Below are 26,766 nucleotides of genomic sequence, written 5' to 3' on the forward strand. Positions count from 1 at the left end.
CTCCAGCTCGTCTGTGGTGGGTCTTTGGCTCAGGCGCCTGAAAAGAGAAAAGCTATGTTCACACACTTTTCTACAAGGAGCAGATAAGAAAGGGTTTAAACATTTCGCTGATTTCTACAAACAACATGAATTATCACAACAGCATCAGTGTGTGTGTGTTTTTTTTTTTTTTTTCCTTTACACCTTTAGTTGTAGATAATCCAAATACTGTTTGCCAAAAGCCTTTCTGTCTCAGCTGGTAGAAAAGGCCAAACTTCTTCACAGATTTTTACTGGCCATCATGTGTATCAGTACACCACCCACAACTACACTAAAAAAAATAATGAACAATCTCTGTAATTATCCCACAACTATGATGAAAAGCAACACCTACCTACACTTTCACAGCGTGTATGTGTGTCTGTGAGTGTGTACCTGACTAGTTTGCTGCCTATCTGCTGGCGCAGCTCAAGCCTCTCTGTCTCGGAGCTCCGTGGCAGAATGTTTTTCTCCTCCAGCTCTGTCTTGCTGGGTCGGTTCCGCAGCTTAATGTTCAGGGTGTCTCGTCGGCGGATCTTGCTGGCCAGAGAGCCTGCAGCAGATATTCAACAGGGACAACCAGTATTGAGGAGTAGTAGAGGAAGGGTGAAGATGATTGACGACCCCCCCCCCCCCCGACCCCAGCCTTCCTCTACTACTCCTACCTTTTCTCAATCACCCCCACACCTCCCCACCCCAACCCTCTACGAAACCCTACCTTTCCCCAGCCGCCCTCACTCCCCCCCCCCGGCCCCACTACTACCCCCTGCCAACCATATCCCTTCCTCTACTACCCCCCCCCCCCCCCCACCAATCTGCGAGCTTCTAAAACGCCCAAACAACTGTTGCAAGATTCTAGAACTCACAAATGACAGTTGCAATATTCTAGAATGCCCAAACTACTTTTTCAGTATTCTATAACTAAGGAGTTAGGGGATTCTAGAACTCCCGAACAATTGTTTTAAGATTCTCAAACTACTAGAGGGATGTTGGGGGACACTAAAACCCCTAAACAAGTGTTGCAAGGTTCTAGAACTTCTGAACGGCTGTTTCCAGATTCCAGTGCTCCTGAAAGGCTGTTTGGGGGATTTGAGGACTCCCAAACATTTGTTGCAAAACTTTATAATTTCCACTGTTGTAGCATCTCCACGGTTGTATTATATATTACAAACAAACATTACTAGCGCCATACTGTTTGTGTACTCGTCGTCCTCCTCCTCTTCTTCATCCTCGTCCCGGTACAGGATTGGTCCATCAGAGTCAGAGTCACTAGTCTGGCTGTCTCTCGGTCGATCAGGGATCACGGTCACCTCGGCCTGCTCCGTTTTCACACTGAGGCTGTGCGGTTTTTCTGTTTGGTTCTCTGCTGACCTGCAGGACACAATAACAATAAATTATGAGTGCACAAATATGTGGAAACGAAACATACAGTGAGACTGAAAAGCTTGAGCAACCAAGTATTAATATATACGTGAAGTTGGACACTATTTAAACTATATTTTGTCAATCAACTCATTCCTTCCTTCCTAATCATTTTGGGATTTTGTTATACAACTCCAACTAGACTACTGTAATGTACTATATAAAACCAAAATACAGAGAAGGAGAAAATATGGAATGTAAGGAATCACAATATTGCCTGTACCAACTAGATTTTTACCTCAGGCTGTTCTCTACAGCACAGTCCGTTTCTCCTTTCTTCTTTCTGTCTTCGGGTGCCTCCCCTTCTGTCCTCCCCTGTCTTTCTCCCCCAGAGCTGCAGTCGGTCTCTCCCTCTGTGAAGGATGTGTCCTCTGTAGCAGTGTTGACATGGGAAGACTGGGCTGTGGTTTCAGGAGCCAGACCGCTGTGGGTCTCCTCACCTGTTGCCGAGCCATTGGGGACCGATTTAGGCTCTGGACCAGGCTGAGAAGTAGCCCGAGTTCCCTCTGTCTCACTGCCTGAGGCGTTACACGAGAGAGGCTTGGTGTCTGAGGTGCGGGGAGAGGGCTTTAACTCCCCAGGCTGGCTAGGAGTCTCTGTGGAGGGTTTTGGAGGTACAGATGAAGAGGTGGGAGTGTCTGATTTCCGGTTGGTCTTTGCATCTATTCCATGAGTCTGTGCTGCAGCGCTGGCGTCCTTAGACGCACGAGAACGAGGTGTGGAGGTGGTTTTTGTTGTGCATCCTGTCTTCTTTGGATGAAAGGATTTGGCTGTGGAGAAGAGGGGACAAGCAAACGTGTAAAGGGAAAGATACAAATTTAGATTTGTCTTTCCTCTAGGTTCATGAATGTGGTTAAAACTGCACACATTTTATGTTTTATACAAATTCAAATGAAGTTACATTTGGGTATCTCTTTTTGGAGTAAAAAAAAATACTTTCAATGTGTTTTTAAAATGTACTGTTATTATTTCTGTATTATTAAAAGGAAGAAAAATGACAGTTATTGAGGACCTCAGTTCCTTTATGTCTCAGCTGGCTGGAGAGCCATGACTGTATTCGATTTACAGCAGCCTGCAGTTTGCACCTCAGCAGGGGAACAAGGGGGGGGAAATGAACTAACTTGTGCTGTAGCTGACAAACTGAGAGCAGAAGATATGTTCTTAACACTACTACTGAATAAAATTCAAGGGGTATTAGCAGTTACGTTTCCATGCTTCTTATAGCACTGCAGCTGTCCTATTTAGCTACCTTATGATACTAGTACACTTTTCTATGTTTAATGTTTGTTTGGTCCCTTGTTCAGTAAGTAAGGGAAGGATAAGACTATGGTCTGATAAGTCAGAGAGAGAGGCTTCATTTGATACAACTTCTTGTTATTGTTCTAAGATTTGGATTTGGCGTAGCTGTTGTCCACATGTCAGTCAGCGTTTCCATCTGCCTGACTGAGTGAGTTTACTACTCTAACTGAAAAAAAAGCATTTTGATTGGCTGTATAGAAAACAAATTATGCAAAACTAGAGGGCGCCAAAAAGGGAAAACAAAGCATACAAAATGTACCCCTTTGTGGTTTCAGTTGTACTCAAAGAGGAACACAGGACATGTGATTTACAGTGCAGACATGCATGCTGGAGCTCAAAAACAAATGCTGGCTAGTTTCAGTTGTACTTAAAATAGTATGCACAGTGCACCTACTGATTGTTTTCATTACTTTAACCATCGTGACTAATTATTTTTGTTAAGGCTGTTAAATGCCCAAATTTTCTAAAACATATTCACACTAGCAATTGAGTACAGTTAAAAATGCATTCTACAATGTATCTAGGTTAAAATAGTAACTGCTTTGTTCGAACATGCCCGCAGCCATAATATAGTTGTATCAGAATAACCGTTTCTAAACACATCTCCAATTTGCAGCAGATACAGAACACCTGAGGTAATTCTGACTGAAGCAGCTTTTTAAGCGTCTGTGAAGTGTCTTTGTGTTCTGCTGAAAGCAGCCCGAGGAAAGGGATGAACTTACAGTGCTATTCAAACACTAATGAAACAACTTTTGTACCACATCCCCAATAACTCAGCATATAATACGCAGACGTCCTCAGAAAACACTGCATGAACATCACATGCACCATTCTGGGTTTTGTGTGTTGCTTTGTTTAACCATGCTGTACATTAAACACACACGCACGCACGCACGCACACACACACACACACACACACACACACACACACACACACACACACACACACACACAGTGGACTAAGGGGGATGATCATGCCATCAATAACCACACAAACTCGTCTTAGCTCATTTTATGAGTAAAGTCATACTGACCATACTCAAACCCCTGTGCTTTCTTTCTCTCTAACACACACACACACACACACACACACAGATACGTACTTTCCAGAGAAACAATAAATCTTCACTTCTGCTTTCCCAGAACAAACAGAGATCTTAAATCAAACACTTTGACTCACTTCACTGGAAGTCCCTTCAAATTAAGAAAGGACACCATCAAAAGGAAGAAACAGGGAAATACTATTTTGTTGCAACTTGACAGAAACTCGACTGACACTTTAAGTACATTAGGGTTGTGTACAGGAAGTCATGGTTTACAGGTGCAGATGACTTTATGGCGAGTCCCCTTTCTCTTCAAACAATGATACAAGTGCACGCTCCATGCAGGGGGGCAGGCAAGAACATCGACGGGCCAACTGGCTCCAGTCCCAACTTACCAGTCCCGCGACTAGTGTTGTTAGTGCTCCGTGGGTTAGCTTTAGCTTGTGTGGAGGAGCCTGTCTTGACTGTGGCTTTAGCCGTCTTTTTAGTCCCAGACGCACCATCTTTGTGCCTTGCTGTGGCTGTGGTGCCACCGGCAGTTTTGGAAGAGGCGGGCGGGGTGGCACTTTGCTGTTTTTTGGCTTGAGCGTCCCGCAGTCGCACCTGGTTTGCCCGGGTGACGGGTTTAGTGTCACACCTCTCTGAGCAGATGAGAGGAAGCGGGAAGGAAAAGAAGTGCAGTGTTTACAGGCCAAGACAGAGATTGAAAGCAAGATAAAAAGGTGCTCATGTCGTGCAGACAAGCAAACGGAGACAGAGGAGACACTGACAAATAAAGAGGTGGACAGAGCTGATGATGATAAAAGAGTCTTGTGCAGATTTTCCATTAGACGGATAGATAGAATGCACCCATTAACCTTCCCAACCTTCAGTATGACGGTATAGGTGTTCTGTTGCTGTATTAGCAGCCTATGTTGCCTGTGCCTTTCTGATTATTGACAAACGAAACAAACAAATGGCTACAAGTTCAATGCTAACACGATTGAGATGAAAACAGCACAACACTTAAGCAGCATCAGACACCAGAACAGCGGCCGGTCTCCTGAGGGAGAGGGAGGCATTAGGAGAAGGCGATACTGCTCTGCTCAGACTGTAAAGGCATACTGTGGGCTGATATAATGGGAATATCTATTTGAGCACATTAGACCCGCTCACAGATCCCAGAGGATTCAATGTCGACCAGAAAACGGCTGGAGATACAAATGCATTCCACGGCCGAGAGGAAAAGACTTCAAAGCATCTAAAAAAAGCTGCAACATTTAGTTTGAGGGTATAAATATGGAACTGCTAAAGGACTGTAAAAGTCCCACATTCCTGAGAAACACGACATGTTTCAGCACTTCGTTTGGAGGAGTGAAGCCCTATCGATTGACAATCACACAATGCAACATTCATTAGCTGCTGAGCAGACGACAACATTATTTCCAGCTCACGCTCATTAGCCTGCAAATAATTCCACAGCTAGCCACAACACAGTTTGTCTGTCTCTTTTGGGGTAAAGAAGAAAACCATCCTTTTTTTTCTCCACAATCTAGAATTACACTATTTTGATGATTATTATTTCTACGAAGTGATTAGGGATGATCATGATCTTTAATTTATGTTTGGTAAAGCTAGCGTATCATAAATCTACCACAGAAATGCAGTGTCATTTGAGAGCGAAGCAACGAGCAGACTGTCCACCCACAGATCGATAGTCGAAGGCCAGAAGAAGAAAGTTAGATGTTCAACGTGCAGAGCAAAGAACTAAACACATGCTTCCTGAGAGTTTTCACAGTTTGATGGTATTTGCAGCGCAAACAGCGCGAGTGACTCTGTCTCTCTCCCTTTGTGTACAGGAGCGTGACTGTTCTAACAATAGTCCAATAGTTTCCTGTTCAAGAAGTACAGTCGAAATTTTGTTCAACCTAATAGATTTAAGGATGATCTTTGTCGTGTACTGTGCATATAAATATCACTGGTGATTCAGAAATCTCCACGTTTAGGAAAAGATGTATAAACTTGAACCACAACTTCATAATAAAAATGGAGAAAAAAAAAAGCTTAATTCTAACAAGGTTTTCCCTAAACATTTTTTACTTTGCCCTCAAATCTGGGAACCCCTTACTTTTCCCTTTCTCTGTAGGTCGGGCAAATTCTTATTTCCACAAACATTGTGTCAATCACATTCAAGAACAAAATAAAACCTCCGAGTAAAATGAATCCTCACTATATGCCGGTGGAAGATTTTTAGTGCAGAACCCCAAACGTTAAGGACTCCTATTAGCCACAGATTACAGGTCACAGCAAGACAAAAGGTTACACAGCAGCTGATCCAAAAGTTACCAGTTTTGTCGTCAGTGCTGACCGGCCCGCTGGCCTGTTCCTCCAGCAGTGCCTCCGGAGACTCGATGTCGACTTTGACCTCCTCTGACGTCAAACTGGATGTCGCATGGCCGTTCTGATTTTCACTGCTGATTGGTTCATCTAGGAGAGAAGAAGTTCATGTTTCCCTTAATAATGTTGTGCTTTTTCTGGTATTACAACGGTCAAAAGTAATCGAATTTGATGATGGTGAACAGGCTTTAAAATGTAAACGGACACTGAAAATGTTTAGTATTAGAAAAATATAAATCATTAGGGAACCAGTTCAGATGTCACATCTCACAAATAACAAAGACTCCAACGGGATTTATAAATGAAAAGTTTTGAGCTGTTGCTGGACAATGCATTGATTTCTTCTCTTCCCAAATCATGGTATTAATGACTAAAATAATGATAAATGAAAGAAGAAACATGCGAATGAATCATCGGACAAACCTTGCTCAGGGATGAGAACCCCTTTCCTGATGAGTTCCTCCCTCGTTTGTCTGGTGGAGATTTTCCTCTCTAGAACTAAATGATGAACAGGATACATTTTACAGTAAGATTTAATGTGCGAATTTAATTTGGTCTTCCTTTATTCAGTCCTCTAGCTGCCGCCATTGATTTACACGAGGGTCAACAAAAGCATTGCTCAACAGCTGCGTTGTGGAAACGTCATCGCAATCCTCGTCCGGCGCTGTCACAGATGAGGAACTGAACTAATTCTGCCATGTCACTGCAGCCGAATTTTCTCTGAAACCTCTCTCGAAAGAAAAATCATGAGAAACCAATCTGCCTTGCTCATATAGGAGAGCATGCTGAGAGCTGATCCCACAATTAGAGCAATAAAGATTAGTCAATAAGTTAAAAACGTATTGTTTCTCCAGCAAAATACAACATGTTTTCTCAAATATAAGGACTGACTCCTTGTCTTTTCATTGTATCAGAGTAAAGTGAATATGTTTGTGTTTTGGATAGATGGTTGGATAACATAGGGAATCTGAGGACACCGACTTAAGCTTGGCGAAAGAATTACGGCCTTTTTTCTTTATTCTTTGGATATTTACTCGATTGCCAGAAAAAAATGCAACGCCACTAATAAACCTTAAGCTCAGTTCAGACCAAGAATTGGCGACAAGCTGGAACGTTGCAGGGAAAAGTAGCAGCAGGTTAAACTGTTCACTCTCAGCTCGACTTAAACCAGCTGCCGATGTCGCCTGAGACTCAGCTGGTCAAATTGCCAGCGGGCAGTTTTTAAACGCGAGGGACGTCGCCTCTTTCCACAGCCAATCAGCTTGTAGCAAACTCAGCGGCTCAGTGTAAGCAAACTGCAAACAATGTGTACAAACCGTAAGCTGATTGAAATGGCTGGTTTGAAACAGAAGAAAAAGAGGATCACCTCTTGTTTTGAATTACACAAGACTCAAAACAAACTGCCCTTTGTCACGTTGCACAACGGCTGAGTGTTTTCACCATTGCATCCCTACTAAAAGTGCAAGTAATCACTTATTAATCACTGGTGCCTTAAGACGCGACAAATTATATCCAGCTACAAATAAAAGCCTAAAAAGCAGGCAATTAAAACAGAAGTACAGAGAGTCGTTGCCGTGGAAATGTTACACCGTCTCGTCATGTTGCTTCGGTGTAAACTGGCGGGTTGCAGACTGGACCGCTGGGAGTAGCTATAGAAGCAAGATAGGAGTTTCTGGCACAACTTCAGCTACGGCCGAGCTGCACCAAGAGTGAAAGAGAATCTGCATAGGTCCAAACTCCAGCAACACAGGTAGTTTATAGAAGAACTTTAATGTCAGACCAACATGTTTCGGCTTATGGCCTTTGTGGGAGTCCAGTTCTTCTATATACCACACGTGTTTTTGGAGTTCTGACCTCTGTAGCTGCAAGTTTGTTGTTATTGTGCATCGCTGGTCTGAACTGGCCTTTAGATTATGTTTCTAGATCGGTACACTCCGTAAATACCAATAAAACAACGGTCAGCTGATGCAAAAGGTTCCAAACAATGTTAAAAAAAAATGTGATGTCCAGATTTGATTTTAGTTTCAAATACATGGTTTAAACATTTTTATAAAGTAATGCCATCAGCATAATCACCACAAGGCAACGTAATATCCAACATTTAATGCTACTTTATAGGCCCTTTTTACACTAAACCAGAGAATCAGAACCAACAGAGCGCAGCTAGATAACACCTGAGCAGATTGCATCAGAGAAAGATAATCAAGTGGAGAAGACACTGATATGTATATCAAATTAAAGAGGCCTGACAAAACAGGGTGTTAACATATCGACAGTGAGTTAATGGAAAGGAGGAAACATGAAACACTCTTAGGGTTCAGAATATCAGCCACTGAATTTCTACTAACTCCCTCGCTGGCTGACTCTAAACTCTTACATCCAGAAAATTGCCTTCTTGGTACAATAGTTGTGAAACTAAAAGCTAACTGAACACAAATGCTGCAAGATCTCTCTCCATCTCTATCTCTAAATGGTCCGAGACACGAGCCTGATACCAACTACAGCGACACGGAGCTACAAAACGTAAATATCAGATACGCAATAAGCAAAAGATAACGCCTGCCAGCCATGCAGAAACAGAGTGTCTGGTTTTTGTATTTACTTCTGTCCCTTGTGATTTCCTAGCCAACACGTCATGAGCTAATCAGTCAGAGCGACAAACAAGCGTTCACTTTTTTCCTTTTAAAGCTCTTCTGGGAGCAACACTGCTGATGTTCGCAACGGATGTTCCAACGAAATCCAAGACCTGATGTTGTCCAGACACTTGATTGAGGAGAGCAAATCAGAAGCTATTGATCAACTTGTTCCTACCGTGTCATGAACGCAGACGCGCACACACGGGAGATTCAGCTTACCTTTGGAAAGGTCCTGGAACTTGTCGCTGGTCTTCTTCTTCCTCCACTTCCAGGGTTTAAACAGTTTTCCAAACGACGACAGCTTGCCTCGCTGCTGCCGTGACGCAGGGGCATTCTGGGTATTGGTAGCGCTGTCCACTGCCACTTCACAGCTGGCCAGAGACGAAGATTTCTCCAGCCCATCAACTAGGGGACACACAAATATAAACAGGAAAAATCAACATCAGCATCATGACTCGGACTAAAACATGCACGTGCTCTACAGCTCTGTATATGCACCAGATGAAGGTTGATGAATCATACCCATTTATAAAATGTATTGTATTAGTAAACAACATCATGTAGTCAGGTAATTGCAAACACTTAAATCTGTAAGTAAGGACATTCGTTCATTCTGCACTGCACCGTTTTCCATTAGGTAAATAATGTGGCTCAAATCACAGGGTAACTCCCAATACACTCGGATCCCAGTATCTTGCATACGTTAACAGCTCACGAGAGCAGATTGCAATTTAAATCCTAGTGCACATATAATATAATGAGCAGGGGAGTCAGGATGTGGAACATGATCGGTTAAATTCGAAAAAAAAAACCAAACATATTTTCCACATGTTTCTCGGACTTTTTCAAAAAATAATTGTTGCTTTAGTTTTCTTGTGAAATACTGCAGAGATTCATTTCCTCGCGACGCTGGAAATCACTCCACTGAGGGGGTGACGACCCCTCTTTGCTTGAAGTGCTCGACGCACTCAGACACACACAGTCGTCTGACCTCTTTCTTTCAGGTCGCTGCTACGCGACGCTCAAAATAGAGACGCAGCACTTAAGTCTGTGGCTGAAGCCCCTTAAACACCTTTCTCTTAAAGTTATAGAAACCTTCACACCTGCACTTGGTTTGGCATTTTTTTGCGGGTATATTCTTTTTATTTGATATTTTCTTAATTATTCCAGTTGTTGTGTATTATTTTACTATAAATACAGGTCTTTGAGTATTGATTGTTGGTGTTCATTGTCAACCGGGCATTCCTGTGACCCCAGTGTTGACGCCTGCCCGCGAACTAAATATTCTTCAAGATAAAATAATGATGCTACAGTTGAAAATGAATCCACATTTGTGGCTGTAAAAACATAAGGTAAGCAGCAGGTGTTAAATAAAAAATTAAAAAAATTAAAAAAAAAAAAAAAAAAAGCAAGGAAATACTGTCATGAACTATATTCTTGTCATATATCAGTCGCCCTCAGCTTTCAACAGCAGAGTGGGAATATTTCTGACTCCAGAGTATTTGCAGTGTGTGTGCTTGTGTGTGTGTGTTTTGGTGAGATCCCTGTCCTTCCTCAACTCCTCCTCTTCCTCTTCCTCTTCCTGCTGAAAGATTAGAAGTGCTGTGAACTTTCTGGAATACTGCACACAGTGTGTGAACGTGTGCTCGTGTTTATGTGCGTGTGTGTGGGAAGCGTCCAGAGGAAAGAGAAGTGGTGTGTGATTCCAAACATTCAAGCAGAGGAAGTTTTTTTTTTCTTTTTTTCAGCTACATAACACTACTGAATCACTCCTGACTGAATCAAGACTAGTGGGGATCAAATCTTTATCATTTCTGTGGACGAACTTTAAGGAATTCTTTATGGAAGGTTTTTTTTTTTTTCGGATAGTTTTTTGTTCTTAAACTGCTTTCATGCCTTTTCAACATAGCGGTCTCAAATCGCTTTACAATTTGCCTCACACACTCACACCACTGGTGACAAAGCTGCCCCCCCCCATGTATCCTTCTTCCTTGTCAAAGCCTGGTGCCTACATTACCCACAATGCATCGCTGAAAGTTAAGTTGGAAAGTGGGGTGTGTTATGGTATTACGAGCCAATGTAGCCTTAAGCTGAGATGAGGAGCGATGGTGTGCTCCATTTGAAGTGGGAAGTTGGAATTTCCAATTTCCAACTGGAACGCCCCCCGAAGTCAGATTTACAACTCACAAAATTGGAAAAACCTCATCAAAATCCAACATGGCTGATCCGCTCCGCTCTATTTATTTGCACTTCTGTCTTATTACAAAACTTCAGATCAGACCGACGCAAAGTGTTCGATGCCTTTCTGTTTTTCAGACCGAGATGCATGTGCCACCTTTGACACAGACAACCTATTCACTCATATGTGCAAATCTCTGATTATTAGATACTTTAAACAAGATACTTGCATGTAGTGTTGATCGCTGAAACTAAACACTTTGTTGAGAAGACCAACTGCGCAGATTTTTTTTTTCCGCATACAATATTTGTCAGCAACATCAGCATTCATCAAACCTTCAAAACGCTGGATTTAAGAATGGCATGTCCTAACTTGCACAATATTTTCAAGGTTTGTAAAAAAACAAACAAAAAAAAACCCTCTACTGATCAATCTATCAGAACACTCCCTAACATCCTGAACTGACTGGCTGCATGTCAGTTAATGTTTGACAAAGTATTCGAGATTTAATTAGAACATGATGGAAAATCTGATTCCAATAGTTGTTCTTTCAAATAATTAAAACATTGTCTTAACAAGGATGCTGTGTGTGAAACAGTCTTGTTAAAGCAGAAAAACAGACCAGTCATGCAGTCACAAATGCAATCTGCACATGCAGACTATCAGACTGTGGCTGCTATTACCATCAGTTATGAACAAAATTGAATACTCGCAACCTCAGCTCATGTCACTCTCAATCCATACTGACGGAAAGACAATAGAGTTTGGTTGAAAAGGCTCCAGTCCAGAGTTTTCTTCGTTCTATTTAAGATGCTTGTGCCGCAAACACAGTCAGCAAAAAAAAAAAAACATTGCCAGGTTTCACTCAGACCAAAGCTGAAAAAACACTCAGCTAAGCAGATGAGCCAGATGTTCAGCACATTTTAGCATGAAGGAGTTATTTGTTTCGTAACTATTTGTCCAATATCCCCACAACCATTGTTTGGAAGATAAAACAAAATTCACATTTTAAACTCATCTGTGATATTTTCTCAATGAGCACCAGGTGGAGAAAATCCATACCTTAGCCTTTGGTTCAATTGAAAACAATCGATACCCAGCTGATTGGTTAGACGTCACCAGCGCCGACAGATTGTTGTTGCCAATACTCCATGTTGGTGGCCATCTGCTGCTCAATACGCTGATGGAAACTGAGCTGACGCTGATGAGCATGAATTACCTCTGACTGCTGCTTACTGGTGGTGATGGATCAATACATTGTTTATGTGCTTATTTCCTCAATCAGAGTAATGAGAGTCGACATACGGACATTCAGTCCATCAGTTTTGGTAATTTTACACAGAGAATCAAGTTTTTTCTTCTTTTTTTTCCCCACTGGTTTGAAGATAGAAAAATATGATGCCGTATATCCCTGCATGAGGATTTAGCTGTTTAAAACTTAAACTTTTTTTTTAATTTTTTTTATCACTGTTGATCAAATCTGATCAAACCACATTCCCACTGAGTCTCTCATTTGTCTTAATAAATAGTTATGATGTAAAGCAGTGGTGCTAAAACACTTCGAAGAGTTAAACTGGGTAAACTGAGGTTATTATGACAAGAACCAGACGCCTCATTAGCCTAAACTGTAAAATGGCCCTCAAACAGTAAAAAGCAATGAGACCAGAGGATGTAATTACTGAAGCACTTTCCTTTTGTTCAAGTATGCATTGTGAAATCACAGTAAATCCAGTCAAGTGTTATTGCTCCCAACTGGATTTTGCACACCTTGTGACCTCACGGTTACAGCAGAAAACAGCATGTGCATACACAACATAACAATTAAGAGCGAAGACATGGAAAAGGGCAGTGCAGAGCGCCGTACATGATCTCCCTAGACACCAATTTAGCTCTCTCTCTCGCTCAAGCACGCACATACACACACTCATTCATTCATTTCCTGTTCCTGTGTTGATATCACATCACAACAGTAGATGCATTTTCAGCAGCTGCTTTGTGCCACTAATGATGGGAAAATCAGTAACTCTGATTATCAACACCATTAGACCAACTATCAAACCTCTAGTGGGAACCAAACGGGGACAATGGACCGACTTATTACTTGGAGAGACGAGAGAAGAGAAAGAAGACGAGGCAGTGGAGAAGAGCAAAATGAAGCTTGTTGTTGAGTTTAGAGAAGAGAGAAAAGAAAACTGGAATAGAGGAAGCCACAGACATGTTATCTCTTATCATACAGTGCATCCGGAAAGTAGTCACAGCGCTTCGCTTTTTCCACGTTATGTTACAGCTTTATTCCAAAATGGATTAAATTCACTTTCTCCTCAACATTCTACACACAATACCCCATAATGACAAAGTGAAAAAAGTTTGTTTCAAATTTTTGCAAATCTATTAAAAATAAAGAACGAAAATATAACGCGTAAATAAGTATTCACAGCCTTTGCTCAATACTTTGTTGAAGCACCTTTGGCAGCAGTTACAGCCTCAAGTCTTTTTGAGCACGATGCTACAAGCTTGGCACCTATTTTTGGGCAGTTTCTCCCATTCTTCTTTGCAGGACCTCTCAAGCTCCATCAGGTTGGATGGGGAGCGTCGGTGCACAGCCATTTTCAGATCTCTCCAGAGATGTTTAATCAGGTTGAAGTCTGTGCTCTGCCTGGGCCTCTCAAAGACATTCACAGAGTTGTCCCGAAGACACTCCTTTGTTATCTTGGCTGTGTGCTTCGGGTCGTTATCCTGTTGGAAGATGAACCTTCACCTCAGTCGAAGGTCTCAGTGAAGAAATCCCACAAGGATGTCTCTGTACATTGCTGCATTCATCTTTCCCTCCACCCTGACTATTCTCCCAGTTCCTGCCGCTGAAAAACATCCCCACAGCATGATGCTGCCACCACCATGCTTCACTGTAGGAACGTGATTTTTTCGGTTTTTATTTTTAATAGATTTGCAAAAATTAAAAAAAAAAAAGTATTTCACGCTATCATAATGGGGTATTGTGTGTAGAATTTTGAGGGAAAAAATGAATTTAATCCATTCTGGAATAAGGCTGTAACAACAAAATGTAGAAAAAGTGAAGCGCTGTGAATACTTTCTGGATGCACTGTATCTGGGTGCTGCAAGAACAAATGGACGATTCATGTCATATAGCAACACAGGAAATCTAAATCCTACATTTCTATGACACATGCATGCCATGCATACATTTACAATGAGTGTGTTAACTGCAAAAACCTCACAGGAGCAACTTAACACTACATCAGCTTTTCTGGGTTGATAAATTACATCTGCAGCCAATTTATTATACGGGTTTCTTTACAACAGTTATTTTCCTTTCTTCTTCAGAGAAAGTCCAATAATTCTGTCCTCCTGTACAGCCACCTTCTGACCGGAGACTCGCATTACAACCAGGCTATAGTCGCATATACTATTCAACGTTGTATATTTTAGAGACTATTTGACTATTTGAAAAATTCTCAACCATCTCTATTGACTTCACAAATATCTTTTTCAGTTGTGCTGTGAAAGAGGTTTGGTTGGCACTGATGCCCCCCGCCATCATATAAATACAGAAATCAACTGCCCACAACTAAGGAAGAAGTGACAGCACAAGCACTTACAGCTCATAAAGCACGAGAAACACAAACCTGCACCTTATAATGCGACTATTGACATCAGACATACCGTAAACTTTAAATCCTCATTGATTTGGCTGCCAGAAAAGGTGAAATGAGGCCAATTCAGTGGTTTAGTTTATTAATCTGCTTATAATGGTAAGTATGTTTAAGCAAACATGGGTCAGTTTAACGCAGATGATGCTGGCTAAATCTTTTAAACTACAACAATATGGCTCAAATCCACCTCGGCTTGTTTCAGGGATGTTGTTTTGCATGACTGCTGACTCAACTGCATGATTCCACGCTGGATTTCACACAGAGGCATTTTATTTTGAAACAGATGAACTACGATGTCATGCTCGAAGGGTGAGTCAGGATTTGGATCTATAGCAGCTGTGGGACTGGGTGGGATAATCAAAAACACAATTTCAGACGCAACAGACATCTCAGTCAAGAAATCCCACACTGGATATATTCAGTACTACAACTATCGAGCCAAGACCGACCAAGGATGCCTGTCATCTTAAACTGCACAATCCATTAACTAACTAAAGTATTTTAATATCCCGAACTTTAAGACTTTAGTCACCGAGTGGTTGTTTTCCTACATGGTATGGGATATATTGTCTGGTACAAAGTTAAAGGGTGAAAGCGATGTATTGTGACAAAGCCAGCGTGATTTTTTTTTTTTTTTTTTTTTCAGACATTATAGCAGGAACATGTGTTGAGGAGGAGGGGAAAGGGAGAGGCTTCCTTCCTTCGCTGCGATTCACCGGGGAGGGAAGAGAAGCAGACGTCACGAACAGAGGAAGAGGGATGGGTGGGATGGGGGGGGGGGGCAAAAGAGAAAAAGAGAGGAGAAGAAAATCAGGGAACGAAGGGGAGAGGTGGACGCTGAGGTGGGGCAAAACGTGGGAACGAGGAGGGCAGGAACAGAGAAAAGGAAAGAAGAAGGCAAAACAGGAGGTGTTGGACGAGAGCAGAGGGAGGGGCGACGCTGGGCATTAGCCGCAGTTTTAACACTCGGGTCATTTATTCCACATCTTTCTCCAGCGAAGGCCGGAGAAGCAAAGTACAGCTTAACTCATGATACGCACAGGACTGAGCAGCTCGGATTAAGTAAAGACAAACAGACCAAAAAGAAATCAAACAGGAAACTGCATCTCGACCGTGTATTTGTGTACAGTCGGAGGTTCAGGGGCTCACAGGATATCAGTTCTATGTTATTGATCTTTCAATGAGACCGTGATAGGCACACTTCCCCTCCTGCTCGTAGTACTGTAGATTCAGCATTTAAAGCACACCACCATCATGTAACTCGTAATGCAGTCACGCTGGGCAAAAACAGTAGATCATCATTATGGCCACAGGTTCCTCTGCATTTTGGCTTCAGTGCGCAACAAAACAGTCAGGGTTTTTGCTTAAAATGCTGACAGTGTCATAAAAACGGTCCAGTTTTGTTTTCATCCTGGAGTCGTGTCCCTTCCTGTACCTCACTGCCTTAAAGCGTTTCCCATAAAAATGGTAAATTAATGGGAAACCATTTACTTTTATGGCTCACAGACAGCACAAGGACTACAGTTGCAAGAAAACATGATTTCAACACGGAAAAAAAAAAGAGTGAATATTTGATCATTTTTTTTGTTCATATATTACAAAACTGGTAAACTGAATGTTTGGGAATTATTCAGAAAAATGCAGCGGAAGATATGACCTGAGGCTGAGGGAGATTTCAACTGTTTCAGTGTTTTCTGTCCGTTTCGAGACAAAGCGATTCATCAAGTAACGCAAAAAATAGTCGGCAGGTTAACCGATGTGAATGTTCACAACTTCTAATGTCTCTGACTGAGGAAACCGTCACGAACTTTGTCGACTGTGAGAGATTTCATGTTTCAAGTCGGAGAAGCAAATTATTTTCATTATTGACTAGTCAGTCAATTTCTTTCTCGATTAACTGATTATGTCTGAAAATGCCAAACAATGCCAACCAGTTTCCACCTGATAACAGTCCACAACTAGAAGATAATCAGTTTATAATCATGAAGAATTAAAGGAACCAGAAAATATTTACAGATAAAAAGCTGCAATCAAAGGATTTTTGCATTTTTCATTGAAAAAAAAGGACTAGAGATTATTAATTTATCACCAAAATAGCTGGCAATGAATTTTCTGTCAATCAAGTAATCAATTAATTAATTAACAACTCGCTGTAGTTCAAGTGTGTCATTTTTGAGGATTTGCTTTGGGCTTGTCAATCTAATCAAGCTTAATTTTCATTGTTCACTATTTTCTTGACACTGACAAGTCTCGTCAAGTGATTCATTGATTGATTGTAAACTTTATATTTCTGGTTAGAGGAACCAAAAAAAAAAAATGATAACAATATCTGGAACTTTTTAAATTTGAATAAAATCAAGAAAAATAATCACCGGATTGGTCGATAATGAAAATAAATTTGCGTGACATGGAGAGCGCCTGCACTTCTTCTACTTGGACGAAAGTAAAAACTTGAGATTTGCAAAATGTCAAACCGCAAAACAATAAGTGATGATATTTCCGTGATGTCTCCGTAGAGATGAGCAGGCTCACTTGTTGAACGACTGGTTGTTGTCTCGCTCATAATGACTTCTCGTCCGTGAATTAAACGCAAATGTCCACGGTCCTCCCGATCTGCAGTTTTTTTTTGTTCACAAACTGGGTTAAAGAAAACGAATCGGCTCTCCCTCATCTCATCTTGGACATGTGTCAAACATAAAGTCTTCATTACCCGGCGGCAACAATGCAGCCTTATAAACAGCTTTTACAACACTTTTAAGTCTCCTGAAACACCAGGCGCTGTGACTACTTTTACAACAGCTGGGTAGCACAGCCAGCGATAAATTTAGACACACACACACACACACACACACACACACACACACACACACACACACACTCCGTAAAACGATGCAAGAATTAATTTAAACCCTTAGTTAGCCAGCTCTCCATTAGCGTGCAACCACTTAGCTTCAGCGCATTTGTTTGTGTTCAACTGGTGTCGGAAGTTCTCCGACAGAAATGTAAACGAAAGAAAGCAACATACGAACAGACTTCCTGAATAAAGATAGCGGATTGAGTGTGTATGCGGGAGACTACTACTACTACACACACACGCACACGCGCACACGCACGCACACTCACCGCTCGCAGGCTGAGACACAGCAGACACGGCGGTCTGACCCATATTCTGCTGGAGCACCGGGCCGGACCGGGGGGGTCCCCCGAACCCGCTATCACGGCCTTCTATCCCCGCATAAACCCTGTCCGCGTCCGCTGAGTGAGTTCATTTCAAGACTAAAAAAAAAAAGTTTCACACCGTGATGGCTGAGTCGCTGGAAACTTGGTTCACTCACTAACTGACTGACTGACTGGGTCGCTACTACGTCGTAACTTCCCCTCCCATCTCCCACCGCCTCCTCCTCCTCCCCCCTCCCGCGAGTAGCTGAAAAATGCTTCTCATTCCTTGGTGCAGATTAGTGCTGCTGCTGCTGGGGTCAAAGGACGGCGAGGTGCGACGCCTTCAGCCTTTAGTTTTAACACTGGTCGACAATACATAAGTGACGAGAGTGACTTAAATTACCTACAGAAATAAAAAAAAAAAAAAAGAAAAGATAGAAGAAAAAAAATAGGAGTTTTAACATTTTGTATTCATTGTATTTTCAGATAGCCCCGGCCCGTCCCATCCTGTAATACAACCATTCAACCTCAAAAGGCGATGGTGAGTCACTTTATCATCCAGACCGCTCTCAGTCAAACATAAGAGGAGGACGGAGTAGCCTATTATGATCTCCTGTTGGAGTAGAATGAGTAAAGTCAAGTAGTAAAACGACGGCTGAAATTAAAAAAAAAAAAAGAAAAAAAGAAGAAGTAACACGTAGCCAGCACAGCCGGTGCTTTCCACCACTGCAGATAGCTCTCAGGAAGTAAAAGAATAAAGTTTGATGTGGAACTTGCAACATTTCTTGTCGACTGGTGAGTATACCGCGACTAACACTGGGCCTCATTCACCAATATCTTCTGAAGATTTTTCTTAAATTTGTTCTTAGGAAAAAGTGCACGTCAGATTCACAACATGTTCTTAAACCCCGGACTTGTTCGCACCTCTGTTTGGGGTGACCAGATCTCAACAAACCAAATGTGGGGCAAAGAGTATGTTTGTGTGGGAGAAAATGCGACATGTTACCAATACTTTTGGTTTCAAGTTAGGTCACAGGTTAAGTCACATGCTGAAGGACTAAACAATAAAAAAAATAAAAAAATCAACTTTCCAATCTCCCACGGGAAGTAAGTACGGTAAGAATAAAAGGAAGTGTGAAGTTTCACAGTAAATGGTTTTATGCGGTGCCAGTTTACCACCACAGTCTGCTGACCTGCATGGTTGGGATGCTGCACAGTGTGGTGATCAGGAGTTATCTCAGCTACTGTTTCTTATCTTTCTGGGAATCATCTTTGGGTATCGACATCGACAGTTTCATCTCTTTTTTGCGACACACACATTAATAGTCGGGACTCGCTCGCACTGTGTCGCTTTACAAAGTGAATTTGAGACGTAAAGCAGAAAAATCTAAAACCTCCTACCGTCTTCACCACGCAGCTATAAGTCGTGTCCCAGCCACTATTTTCTGCGCAGTGCCCACAAACTGCAGGTAGCTTTTCTTCGATGCAGGTTTCTGCGGCGTGTTTGGTTGCGTTGCTCTTCCATGCTGACTTGACAATAAACCTCGCTGTTTGTGAGAGGTTGTTCAGACCAGCTGTAGATGTTTTCTGACACTCATGGAGCTGCAACTTCTACTGTTCAGCTGTGACACTACTCTTCTGTGACATCATCAGAGTCTCTTCTGTGACATCATCAGAGTCTCTTCTGTGACATCATCAGATTCTCTTCTGTGACATCATCAGAGTCTCTTCTGTGACATCATCAGATTCTCTTCCTCTAAACTCAGATGAACATTATACTGCAGAACGCTTCAGAGGCATCTCTTTAGAATTCCGTGGTTTCTCCCAATACTCGAATATCACAACGGATTCTGTGCACTTCGCCAAAGCAATGTTACAGCGTTAATAAGTTTGTTAGTGTCAGCTGTTTGTTGATACGCAGTTTCAGACCAGTTAGAACAACTGGTAAATGTGACTAGCTCAACATCTAGCTGTCTGCTACACTGGGGCAGTTTTATGTCGCAAACAAACCGGGCGGTACTGACGACGTTTGGACAATTCTGCAACTTTAGTGGAGCGAATGACAACACAAACCTTACGGAAAAACATTCTAAATCGCGTCAATATATGTTTCTTTCTTTGGCAGTTTTCTTTCCACCGTGGTCTTGCTAGAAATGGACATAAGAAAGCTAAAATGTACCCTTAGTACGGTATGGTATCACAAAGTACAGAATTGTAAAGGGTTGAACTGATTCTGTACATCAGTGCTTTGTTGACAAATTCCTCAACCATGAATCCAGTCACACCAGGAGTCTAAATGTTGAATTATAGACATTGCACCAGAACAATAATCACATTTTTGCGTGAAAATAAATGATTTAAAGATAACTAAGGGACCAAGCATCATGGAATCATCGAATATATATTTAGATAATGGTCCATAATGACTAAATTAGCTTATCCGGTCTGGACAGAGTCTCTGGTTCAGGAGGAGGGTCAGTACAGTCAGCTCTGCCCTGAAGGCAATTTATTATGGAAAAAGGAGATGACAGTGAACCCTGAAACCCGCTGTGAGAAAGGTCAAAAGAGAGCAAAATCTGTTGATGGTTTGTCTGCATGGCCATGAAATCCTTTGATTGTGGGACAGAGAAGTAATATCTGCTTCATATTAGATACTTGAGTTCACACCACTGCTCTCTGACGACCGTGGCAAACCGAGCCAAACACTCTAGCCTCAGACTGTCAACACGGGAGTCGACTAGTTTGTGTGTGTGTGTGTGTGTGTGTGTGTGTGTGTGTGTGTGTGTGTGTGTGTGTGTGTGTGTGTGTGTGTGTGTGTGTGTGTGTGTGTGCGCTTAGCAATCATCACTGCCACTGTGTGTCAGTTGAGACCTTGCAGAATACGGCTTGACAGAAATGAATTGTCACTACATAGACACACACACACACACACACACACACACACACACACACACACACACACACAGTGAAACATGAGCAAATTAAACTTGGCTGATCTGGAAGTGAAATGACATCCCATTAAGGCCAAGACTGCCATCTAGTGTCAACTACATAAGTCAGAAGACTTCAGGTTAATTAAAGATGAGAAACTCTTGTTCATTCTTAATGTGAAACTTTTATGTCTGCCTGTCCACGTCAACGCAGTCCACCCCTCCCTTCGCTTCTCAAAGTCATTAAAGAGTAAGAAGGCACAAACAGTCCTAGCGTTTATGCAATTCCAAAATAGAGCAGTCTTGCTACGAATTGCTGCAGAATGGGCAGCCAGCAGAAAATCTTTGTATTTGGATCTTGCAGCAGCAAATGGAGAATGGAGTTGTTATAAATTTTTGTATAGCCTCACTCAACACCTCTTAATACAGTCACTTGACTCATCTGTAGTCAGATAGTAATATCATATGATTGGTTTCATTTTTTTTTTTATTTGCACTTTGAGTATGGCGGATCTACCTCTTCTAATCATAACGTGGCTCTTTAGGTGACATGGATGCCATCAAACTTAAAATATTTTGAACATGCTACATTTGCTTTCGCCTTCATATTTCTGATCCGTTTCAAAGACTCCAAATCCAGTTCTGTTTGTCATATGCAATAATGCCCTTCATTACACATTCAGCAGCCAAGACAACCACAGTCTTACGGGACAGTCATTAGTGAATAAGATGGAAGTGGATAATTGAACAGGAAGGAAATCAGTGAGGTGGGAGGATAAAACAGGAAGATGCAAGTACTTAGAGAGGTTAACAGAGGAACATGAGTGTGTTAGCATTGACTGGGAGGTAATGTCATTTTACTACAGTATCTACAATGCATGCATACTGAATTTTTTTTGAGGCTACACGTGTTAAAATACTATTACGATGCAGAGAAGAAAGCTGGAATGTAACAGGTGACGGGGTGTACTTACCCAGCACACTCATGCTCAGTGCATTTGTGCATAAGACAACTCAACACAGAGCCTAAACAAGTAGTTACAGAGGGTCACTGGATAATACAGTTTACATAATATAACCTGCTTGCCTTTGCACTTCTTTTAGACTTTGCCCCACCATGTTCTATTGCAGGCTTTTTGAGAACAAAAAATTCAGAGGCTAATAGGCTAATTAACAAAAAAAAAAAAAAAACTTGAACAGGATCCAAAGATCATATGAAGTTAACTTGACCCAAATAGAAAGGGTTTGGAATGAAGATTACCAAAAGGCGGGTCTAACGGAGTGATGATGGTGATGTTGTTCTCGTCTCTGACGATGGTGTGATTTTGCATTACATTCACAGTTCACTCTCCATCTGCCTTATAAAACACACTGTTCTCCTGTAATGTGATCACAGATCCGCTCGTGTATTACACATATTGACACACAGATCCTTGATCCTACCTGACCCAGCCCGAGCACAAATATGACATCATGATTACACAGTTCGAGTGTATTTATACTTCCACAACAGCGAATGCGATGTTAGTGTGCGACTTCTATTGGCAGCCATGCACGCCTAAGCCACAACAGAAGCACCACCATGTTTGACAGATGAGGTGGTCCATTGAACTTTGTTCCAAGTCTCTACTGTTGAACAGATTTTTGACAAGGGAACATGTTCGCTGATGTCCTGAGGAACATTCTGGACTTCCTCTTGCTTTTTTGGTTTTTAGGTTTTTTTGGCCCCATGCAAATCATATTCTGGGTTTCTACCACTGCTTCAAATATTTCCTATTACTTCATACCTTTGTGACAATTACTGATCAAATGTAGGGAAAAGCTCCCTCTGGATTTTGCTCAGATCTCTTTGATGCTTTCACTGTAAATCTGCAAGAATACACTATCCAAAGAGGAGATCTTTGGGAGTACTGTATGTTCAAAGTCAAGAGGATGCTCCTTTTTGAGTAAGCAAATTTGTATGTTAAGGTAACACTTTTCAGGAAATGGTTTGTGTTTGTCCTGACACTAAATAACAGAGATCAGCTGAGGAGGGCCTGACCTTTTCATTGACCGGAACTGCAAAAAGAGAGACAGGAGAGGTAAAGGAAGAGAGTCATCAAATATTAAGTAGTAGCCTCAGCAGAGCATGGATAATAATTGTTTAAGTGCTACTTCTCAGGGCATTTCTTCCCTCCCTTTGATTTATTTATTAAACCCAATTTCTGCCATGTCTCATTGTGTTGTCATAACTAAAGCTGATTTGGTGCTTTCATGGCTGTCAGACTGTAATTGTCTGAAAAAGAAAAGAGCACATTCAAATCAAGTTGTATGTGGTTGAATGGTTTAAGTATATGTGAAGTTACACGAGTGGCATTCTGTGTTACAGACAGCCTAACCTTTTCAAGAGTCGGGGACCAGACAACTCTGTACTAAGATCGTGATTCAGACTGCAAACTGTTATAACAGTTAAGTGTGACTCAACAGGGAACAGACTCTGCTATACAAGCAAACCAAGCAGAACCAAGAGGAACTGTAGCTCCATGGTTTCAATACAGAACCAGTGAGATCTCATTGGCCTTATGCGGAGTTTCATTGCTTTAAAGCAGTGTCTTTAAATATAAATGGCAAAATTTGCAGTGTATTGCATGCCATTGTTGGGATTTAAAATGGCCTGTAAAATTTACTGACCACGCTCATATGTATAGGTACTCCCGGTCATTAGCCAATTTTGCTCTAGAATTAATTAGTAGCAGTCTTTCTATAGCCAAGTCATCTCAAGGGTCTCTGTTGTTAATTTCCTGCGTTTGAGACTAGATTTGATAGCTATATCACAAATGTGCATGTACCAAAAACAAATCTACACTCAGATGCTGATGTTGATCAAGTGATGTAACTTGTAATACTTACTCCTGAAGGTTAGTGCTTTTCCCTTCTCCATGCGCATTACTGTGCTCCACTACAATTGTGCGCAACAGGAACAGTCTCTGAACTTTTTGTTTGCATCTGGTATGTCACCATAACATCTGTTTTCAATACAGTTTGATGCTTTTTGTTTCTATCAATACACCAACTTTTCCACTTCAGTTTTGTAATTTTAACTCTGTTTTTTTAGTCATGAATTTAGTCATGTTTATTTAGTTTAATGTCACAGAGAAAAACTGTATGAATTTAAGGTTTTCAGGGACTTCAGTGAAGTGAAATTTTAGCCCAAAGCTACCTCTGCTTTCAATAAGTCTGACTTTCTTGGTGTTTTTGCAATGTTGCCACCAAATATAAATCGCAGACTGACATTTATTCCTCACCTGTGTGTGGATGAAATTGCTTTGAGAATAAATTGCAATCTTGTGGCTGTGCTGATAATAAAAATCATAAATAAATGAAAAAAGTAATTTCATATTGGACAATTCTGTTCCTGCACATGAGCCACACTCCACACAGGGAATGAAAACTTGTATTTAGTACCTGAATCTAGCCAGTGCTAGTTCTAACAAACACAAGTTTATTTTTTTCTTGTTTGGCCATACACACCCATTAAAAGCATTTTTACCTGATAATAATAACAGTACAGTCTTATAATGTAACATCACAGTAATGGTTACTGTCATTTCTCTTCCTCTTCCCATCTGCCTGCCAGCTTGTCTGAAACTTGATCCCCTGTTTGTTGTATTCTGTTTGGCACAACCCATGAGCCGCCATCACTGCTAAAATGTTGCCTGTATAAATCAATAATTGACATCCTGCCAGACAGGCAGTCAGAGACCTTATGAGAGAGAGAGAGAGAGAGAGAGAGAGAGAGAGAGAGAGAGAGAGAGAGAGGAAAAGAGGCAGAGGTGGCGACAAACTGAACTGGAGGGAAAAACTGCTACTGTCCTGGTGGGGTCTTCGAAAAAAACTGAAAAGGCCGCAGTTGCAGGAAAATGTAGAAACAACAACACATAAAGCAAGGCGTGACTGTGTTTTGGAAGTGTGTGACATGAGGCCATAAGAGGACAGCAAATGGAGAGAGTAAACAAACAGCAGCTATCGTATCTTTCTACACTTTCCTATTGTAACTACAGTATATGAGGTCATATCGGCACAGATTTACCCGAGAGCCACTGTCTATTACAAAAACCTTAGCATGTCAGTTGTGTTTGCTCAGTTGTGTTGTGTGGTTGTTAGCCAAGACTTTACTACTCTTTTCTAGGCTCAGCGTGGTTTGTTTTAAAGTAGACGGCCACCGGTTAATGATGGTTGCTTTGGACACTGTCCAGCTCTACTGACAGACTGAGGAGAGGTTTGTTTTACCAGTGTGTGGCTCAAAAGGTCTGAGATGAGGTTTTGATGTATTCACCGGACACATTAATTCCAGGTTTTTATGATACAAGTGCCATAAAACCAGCAAATGGAAAAAGGTAGTTTAGATTTAACAGCCAAGATAGAACAATATCATGTGTTCTCCCATAGTGAGTCATTCAGTGAATCACCAGAGCAACATGAGGATAGTTCTCTTTCAAAATACAAGCATGTTCGTTAAGCCCCCGTCAGACAAGTAGATCGAACTGTCAATCTTGAATTATATTGTTTTACCAGAGCAAATGTCACTATCAAATTGAATATTCATGTATGAGAGAAAATCATACATCTCTCTCTCAAACACAGCTGCATTTGTCAAGTCAAGTTATATATATTTATATAGCACATTTTTTTAAAAAGTGCTGCTCTTAATGAAACAGATTCAAAACGGTCAAATAGACTTGATACTAAGGAGAAATAAGCAATAGAAACAAATTAAAATGAAAAGCAAGATTTGTGGCATAAGAGAGATGAGGAGTGACTTCCCTTTTAACTTGAGTAGCCCTGAGTGCACAGGTTGATGGTCCGTCAACCAATTTAAAGTCTGATTTGTCCAAAGTGTCCTTAATATACAGACTGGAAAGTCTTCTTATAGTGCCGACTGCAGTGGTCATTTACTTTACTCATATAGACGTGGAAATTTGCATATTCAGGGTCAATTTACATTGTCTCCAAAACACACTGTGACACATATACGTTTAACAACAGGCAGTGAAAATACACACTAGCCTTATGAGCGACCACAGTGTTCGCTGCAAATGCACACACAACACATGCACATGCATGTGCGCACGCTCACAGGTGCTGCTTTGCTTTGCAAAGTGGCATTTCACAAATTTACAACAGCAATAATTTGCTGTGCGCCCATTCAGCCCAACAGACAAAAGCACACACAAAGAAGGACTGGTGTTTCTTTCTGAAAGGATTACCTGAGATGATAATAAAGTGGAAAGATCATCTCTGCCCTGAATTTCTGTCTTTCTTTATTGACACACTGCAGCAGGGGCTTTGCCTATTAAACACTGACATGTTATGACAACCTCTGCAAACAGTAATTAAACTATATTAGATAACAAGAGCCTGATATAGCCTGCCTGCCTCCTCTGGCTGAGTGTGACACCAACTAATACACCGACGGACTATTGTCATTTAGTCTAACACACCAAAGATGGCTACCACCCAGGAATTATTCGTCTTAATAAGTTTTCTATCTTCTGTAGAAATATTGATAAGATGCGGTTTAATCTTAGTCACATAAAAAACTCTAATGCTATAATGCAACTGTGGGCAGACTTACAAAACCAATAACTCCTTTTAAAGTTAAGCACACACTCATCATTGCCTCAAAAGCATTGCCAAAGAATCCTTTAACAAAAGGATCATCAGCAAATCTGGCTCTCGCAGCACGCCAGAAGCCTGGTTAAGTGAAGATGTAGCATACCTTAATGGTTTTAAATGTTCCATTTGCAGCATTAGCATCTTATTAATATTGCACACAGTTGTTTTTATCTCTAAACTGGTGGACATGTACAAATTACATATTGTGATATGTCACAGATTTATTTGAGATGATGAAACAAGGCAAAGGAGTACCAGAAAAACCTGCTCCGGCTGCATGACTGCCACCCAGTCAAGGGATCTTTGACAACAATGGATCCGACACTTACACCACAGATCATGTTGCAAAACAATCAGACGCTCCAGCACGGAGTCATG

General features: G+C 41.4%; 1 protein-coding gene across 5 annotated transcripts in view; it reads right to left on the bottom strand.

Annotated features, from left to right (window-relative positions):
- Positions 1 to 26,766, bottom strand: part of phactr2 (phosphatase and actin regulator 2) — a 44,049-nt gene that overhangs the window by 9,567 nt on the left and 7,716 nt on the right. For 2 of the 5 annotated variants that reach the window (XM_069144431.1, XM_069144433.1), the window contains exons 2-9: positions 9,014 to 9,199; positions 6,582 to 6,656; positions 6,108 to 6,248; positions 4,178 to 4,423; positions 1,679 to 2,210; positions 1,211 to 1,389; positions 415 to 571; positions 1 to 37 (exon numbers count right to left, since the gene is read on the bottom strand). The exon at positions 1 to 37 is cut by the window's left edge and continues 19 nt beyond it. In XM_069144431.1, coding sequence (XP_069000532.1) covers positions 1 to 37; positions 415 to 571; positions 1,211 to 1,389; positions 1,679 to 2,210; positions 4,178 to 4,423; positions 6,108 to 6,248; positions 6,582 to 6,656; positions 9,014 to 9,199 — 1,553 coding nt within the window. Of the gene's footprint in view, positions 38 to 414; positions 572 to 1,210; positions 1,390 to 1,678; positions 2,211 to 4,177; positions 4,424 to 6,107; positions 6,249 to 6,581; positions 6,657 to 9,013; positions 9,200 to 17,767; positions 17,973 to 26,766 lie in introns of those variants that run through there. The other 3 variants (XM_069144432.1, XM_069144434.1, XM_069144436.1) reach the window with 3 other exon arrangements.

Source organism: Embiotoca jacksoni, unplaced genomic scaffold, assembly GCF_022577435.1.
Source record: "Embiotoca jacksoni isolate LCO1_2020_lvr unplaced genomic scaffold, fEmbJac1.0.p SCAF_12, whole genome shotgun sequence".
In the NCBI taxonomy this organism is placed as follows: domain Eukaryota; kingdom Metazoa; phylum Chordata; class Actinopteri; family Embiotocidae; genus Embiotoca; species Embiotoca jacksoni.